The sequence below is a fragment of the Triticum dicoccoides genome, chromosome 1B, assembly GCF_002162155.2.
Source record: "Triticum dicoccoides isolate Atlit2015 ecotype Zavitan chromosome 1B, WEW_v2.0, whole genome shotgun sequence".
Classification (NCBI taxonomy): domain Eukaryota; kingdom Viridiplantae; phylum Streptophyta; class Magnoliopsida; order Poales; family Poaceae; genus Triticum; species Triticum dicoccoides.
Window position 1 is genome coordinate 346,260,332 of NC_041381.1, and position 5,957 is coordinate 346,266,288.

Here is a 5,957-nt window from a genome sequence, read left to right on the forward strand (position 1 = left end):
GATATTTAGGAATAGGAGAGTCATATCTAGAAAGTAATGCAGGGTCGAGCATTTTGCTCTTTGCAGGGACCCACACAGTCTGGGGATATTGATGTGGTTCCCAGTAAATACCATCTTCATTCAGTTTCCTTTTGAAACCAATACCTTCCTTTCTGGGATTTTTGTGAAGAATGGATTTCTTCAGAACATCGATCACAAAGGGTTTGGTGCCCTTTGAGAGATTTGAACACTCCCGTCTGAAGAAGATCCTTCAACCTAGCATTCTCATCAGAAACAAAACTATTTTCCACGATTGAGGGGTTAGCACTCACAGATGATTCAGCATTAGATTCAGAATTGTTTCTTTCAAGACATTTTAAACATGGTGGCTCAAACACTTCAGGTTTCTCCTTGAGTTGTTGGGTGAGAAGAGAATTTTCTCTCATCAAATCCTCATGAGCCTCTCTCAGCACCTCGAGTTCCTGTTTCCTTTTCAGGTAATCATAGGTCAATCTTTCGTGGTCTGCTGAGAGAAAATCATGACGAGTTGAGAGTTCATCCATTCGTGACTTGAGAGTGGAATACTCTTCGGTCAGCGACTGCTTTTTCTCCATCTCCAGAACCAACAACCCTTCAGATTTCCTGAGGATTTTCTCAATTTTCTCAAGAGAATTTGTTGAATATTCGCAATTTTGATCAACATAGCATGGTCATCCTCATCAGAAGAATATTGATCACTGGAGTGAACCTTATGATGTTTCAAGGATACTTTTTCTTTCGAAGCCTTAGCCATGAAGCAGTATGCATGAGATTCGTCATCACTTGAAGGATTCCCGAAGAAGTTTGTTGCAGTAGAGGAGGCACATGCTATGCCAGCCATGCGGGAGTTGGAATCTTCATCGGATTCTTCTTCTTCTTCGAAACCTGACGATTCTTCTTCTTCAGAATCCATTTCCTTGCCGATGTAAGCCTTTGCCTTGCAAGAAGTGTTCTTGCGGTTGGAGGAGGACTTGGAAGGATTCTTTGAGGAAGATCTTGACGATGACTTTGAGGTGGAGCTATCCTTCTTCTTGAAGAATTTCCTTGTTTTCTTCTCATCATCGGAATCATAGTTCTTGCTCTTGCCTTTGCTTCGATAGTTGCTCGAATCATATCTCCCACTAGCACGAACCACAGCTTCACAGATAGGACAATCTGAAATCAAGTGTCCAGGCTTTTTGCACTTGAAACAAGTGTATTATCCGGCAGGTTTGGAAGATTTTGAACCCCCAGAGTTGCTTGAACTTCTTTTCTGAAACTGGCTCTTCTTGTGGAAACGTTGGAATCATTTCATGATTAGTGCAAGATCTTTTCTGATACGTCCTGGATCATCTGAATCTGCTTCGGCATTTCCATCGGAGGAGGAATCAGCCGCAGCCTTGGGAGCATGATTTTTGCGTTGAGTTGAGCCATACATATCTCTTTTCTCTTCTTCTTGTTCCTCGTGAGTGTTCGTACTTTACATAACATCAGCAGAGTTGGGGCTTTTGAAATCAAGACGCTCTCGAATCATCAGAACAAGCGTGTCAAATGAAGTGTCAAGAGATCGTAGCAGCTTCTTCAAAACTTCATGGTCAGTGATATCTTTGGCATCGAGTCCTTGAAGTTCATTTGCTATGTCACTGAGGCGATCGAAGGTTTGCTGACAGCTTTCATTTTTGATTCGCTTGAAGCGATTGAACTTCGCACGAAGAGTATCAATTCGAGCTTCTTTCTGAGTTGAAACATCTTCATTGATCTTTTTGAGAACATCCCACAGCTCCTTCACAGTTTCACACTAGCAATACCAAAGGAATTGAGCTCAAGAGAGATGGCCACCAATTTCATCTTTGGCTTGAGCATCTAGTTGAATAAGCTTCTTTTCTTCATCGGTAGGAGCTTGAGGAATAACAACTGTGAACCCAATGTGCACCACGTTCCACAATCATCATCAATAGCTCGAAGACGGATCTTAATCTCCCCCTTCCAGGAGGGATAGTCCGTCCCATCGAATATGAAAATCTTGATATGCAACTTGTAGTTCACTGAACACATACTTAAGCTCCAAAGTCGTTAGACTAAAATGAGCAGAGTCAAGGAGTGTCTTGCTATGATACCAATTGTAGGAATGAAGTATGTCTACCAGAGGGGGGGTGAACGGGAGTTTTAAATTTTGTTCGGAAAACTTAAATCTCCCAAAACCCAGCACTGGAATAAACTATAAACAGACTAAGAAGAACTACAAGAGATAACCGAAGGAAAACTAAATCATGCATCGAAGTAAATTGCACTTATAGAATGCATCGAAGTAAATTGCACTTATAGAATGCATCGAAGGTAAACTTGAGTAACAGAGGTAACCGAAGATGCTCGATGGTGACAAGGTATTTGTTCGACCAGGCCATCCTTCCGCACAAGGACTACATCTGGTTGGAGGGGTGCGCTGTGACTTAACACGGAAGATAAACTCTCTTCATCCTATTCTCCTCGACAATCGATTCGTCAACTGATGCCGATCACTCGTGGTAGATACTTGAAGGCGATCTCCAAACCTTTATAGACTTCTTCTTAGAGAACCACAATGACGCTTGGTCTCTGAAGAACTTGACACCTAACCGTCTAGAGAGTTTGCAGCTCTCAAGAGTAATAGGCGGAGCGTACTGAACTTATATTCCAGTGATGCTAAACCACTATCTAATTCTTCGGCCCTAGGGTTTTTCTCTCGGTGGATTCTAAACTCAAATCGCTTAGAGAGGGGTTGCTCAACAATCTTCTCAGAATCAAACAGAGCAGCCACCGGACAAAGCCGGCGCAGGGTGGCCATTTATAGCCGCAACCTTCCCAGATGCAAAATGACCATTTTGGACACGCGGTCCAGCCAATGGCCAACCGACACATTCACAACGGTCGGATTTTGGAGCAACGGTAACATTACTTGAGAAACAAGTAACGCTAACTCCTCGGTCCGAGGCAAATCTCTGGCAGCGAAGAAGATCACAGTCTCTTGCTGGCAAGTATTTGCTCGGAGCACAAAGAGATTTCTCTCACAACTTTCTTAGGTTTGCGTTTAGCATAAGATAATCAAAGATTCGAAATGCTATACCCCTCTTAATAGTACAGTGGTCCTGTGACTCAATGAAAGAAGAAGAACACCGAAATAAATACTACGTCTTCACTTCGTCTTCAGTCTTCTTCGAGCGCAGTCATTTACTTCGAACAATCACCGAACCAATTGCTTGGACTTTAGCAATTTTTAGGGGTTACTCTTGTTAGCTTTATCTTCGGTGATAACCTTCGCTGCTGCGCAGGGAGATTATCTTCGTCCTTTTCATCAAACTCCTTGATTACTCCAGGGACCTGTTACTCTGTGTGCACTAGCAAACACATAAGTCCCAAACTGTTTATGTCAACAAACTCCAAAACATAAGGGGCCTATCATTGCACCAACACAAACAAAGAAGAACACGGCTAAACTCGCCGACCAGAGAAGAAAACCAAACAACAACAAGATGACCAAAACTTCATAGCCGACACCAAGGGCGCCACGAACAACCAAGATAACGCCTTCATGAAGGAGAACGACACCGGGACACTGTCGTTGTCCGGTCCGGAGACCCGAACCTAGGGTTTCCCCTGATGTTCGAGAAGGGTCGCACAACGGTCATGGCAGGGCCTCCAGGAAGGGAACGGCATGCGCGGGTGTCACCGCTGCCAGCATAAAATGCAAGGATTTCGCCATGGCCAATTCCAAACAAACCCAAGCTGTTGGAACACGAGTCGAAGAGGAGGTCGACGGGCGTTGGCCGCAGCTGCGACTGTGGGGAGGGAAGCCACACGCGACGCCAAAGGAGGCGCCGTGCATCGCCGGGCGCACGAACTCTGTAGGAGGGCGAGGATGCGTGACTGCGCGTAATGGGAGGTGGCGGGGATGGGATGGTGACCGTAGCCCCGGGCGAGCCAAGATCTGGAAGGAAGCACAGATCTGGCTACCAGGACCAGAGCAGCAGGGGCGCCGACGGGCCTAGGGAGCTCAAGGGGGCGCAGCTTCCGGAGCTTGCAGGAGACGAAGATGCACCGGGATGGGTGACCAACCAAGGGACCGCATGGTGATGGAGGTGCGCATATGCCGAGGAGCCAATGAGCCAAGGGGGTCGGAAAGAGAGCAACTCCCGTGGCTTGCCGGTTCCAAAGCCGCGTCGGCCGGCCATGGACACAGGAAGTACGACCCCGTCGTTGCCATCCTTGGACCCGGCGCGCCTTCGCCGGCCGGCTCTCCGGCGACGGCGACGCGGGGCGGGTGAGGGGTGGGTGCCAGGTCGCGAGTGGCTAGGTTTCCCCTGAGTCGCCCGGCTCGGGCGACATGGGGGTCGGGGATCGGCCACTTAAAGAGATTGATAGTTGGGTGACGGCATAGGTTATGCATAAACCATCTACAAGGCAGCACTAGCAAGACAACAAATAGGCAAATTCAAACTTTGGGTAACGCTTTGTATGAGAAAATTCGCCCGTCGTGCTGTCGCTGCAGGCCGTCAACACATAAATACGTTGGTTGCTGGCAAGAGCAATGCACCGTATGCACCACACGGCTACACATGTAAGCACCGTGGCGTTGCTTCTCTTTTAAACCGAATGGACACGTAAACATTCATGAGGATCAATCTGGTAGTAACAGATTAATAATGAGCTAACGACAACAGCAACGAATGAAATCCAGGTTGTACTATGTGAAACAACCGTGTACCAAATTCCAATTCGAAAAAGCTTCAAAAGAAATTTCCAATTAGAAAATCTGCCTGCCAGGCCTTCTTGGCAGGATGCCCTCGCAGGCCATTTCAGGACAAATCCTCAACCTTACAAAAATGGAAGGTTCTGCCTATAAACATCACGCCGACCGGCGACCACCACTTGTCCGGTCACACTCACACGGGTACGTCGCAGCTGCTAGCACAAAATGAAGCTTTCGATGGCAGCCGTGGCTTCCCTAGTCTTAGCCTTCGTCGCCGGTACGGCCGGCGCCGTCACGTTCGAGGTGACGAACAACGCGTCGACGACCCCCGGCGGCCAGCGCTTCGACGTGGAGTACGGCGCGGACCACGCGAAGCAAGTCCTTTCGGAGGCCTCCTCCTTCATCTGGAACGTCTTCAACCAGACGGGCGCCCGCGCGGCCGACCGCAGGCCAGTCGATGGCGGCGGCGCCGTCACACTCGTTGTTGTCGACGACACGGACGGCGGCATCGCCTCCACCAGCGGCAGCGCCATCGAGCTAAGCGAGGGCTACGTCGCCCGCTTCACCGGCGACCTGAAGGCCGAGGTGACGGGGGTGCTGTACCACGAGGCGACCCACGTGTGGCAGTGGGGCCTCCAGGACTACGCGGCGCACTGGTGGGTCTTCGAGGGGGTCGCCGACTTCGTCAGGCTCAAGGCCGGGTACGCGCCGGCGCACTGGGTGGCACCGGGGCAAGGGCGCAGCTGGGACGGAGGTTACGACGTGACGGCCCGGTTCCTGGACTACTGCGACTCGGTGATCAAGCCCGGGTTCGTCGGGGAGCTCAACGGCAAGATGAAGGACAGCGGGTACAGCGACGGCTACTTCGTGGAGATCCTGGGCCGGAGCGTGCAGGACCTGTGGAACGACTACAAAGCCAAGTACGGGGGCTGATCGCGGAAGTATCCCTAAATATAGTGGCCACGTTTCCAGAAACGAAGAAACCAGAGAGAATGCTATGCGCGTTTGTTGGAGAGGTGATTTTCTAGCCGAACCGCCCCAAGGCGCTAGACACGCGCCCCATGTTCAAACTCGATCGTTCCCGCTTCAAAAAGGCCACAATCCGGCGATCATCGCAATAGTTCGGCGATTTAGTGTCACAGTTCGACGATCAAATGAAAGTAGTTCGGCGCACAAAAAAAGGAAGGACGCAAAAGGAATGCATCAAACGTCAAGCTCAACCTACGGCGGCGTC

The 5,957-nt window shown here is 49.5% G+C and overlaps 1 protein-coding gene across 1 annotated transcript; it reads left to right on the forward strand.

The window, feature by feature from the left end:
* The first annotated feature begins 4,948 nt into the window (after positions 1-4,948).
* LOC119304998 lies at positions 4,949-5,656 on the forward strand. Its single transcript, XM_037581646.1, has one exon. The coding sequence runs from the start codon at positions 4,949-4,951 to the stop codon at positions 5,654-5,656; it is 708 nt and encodes a 235-aa protein (XP_037437543.1).
* Positions 5,657-5,957: the final 301 nt, after the last annotated feature.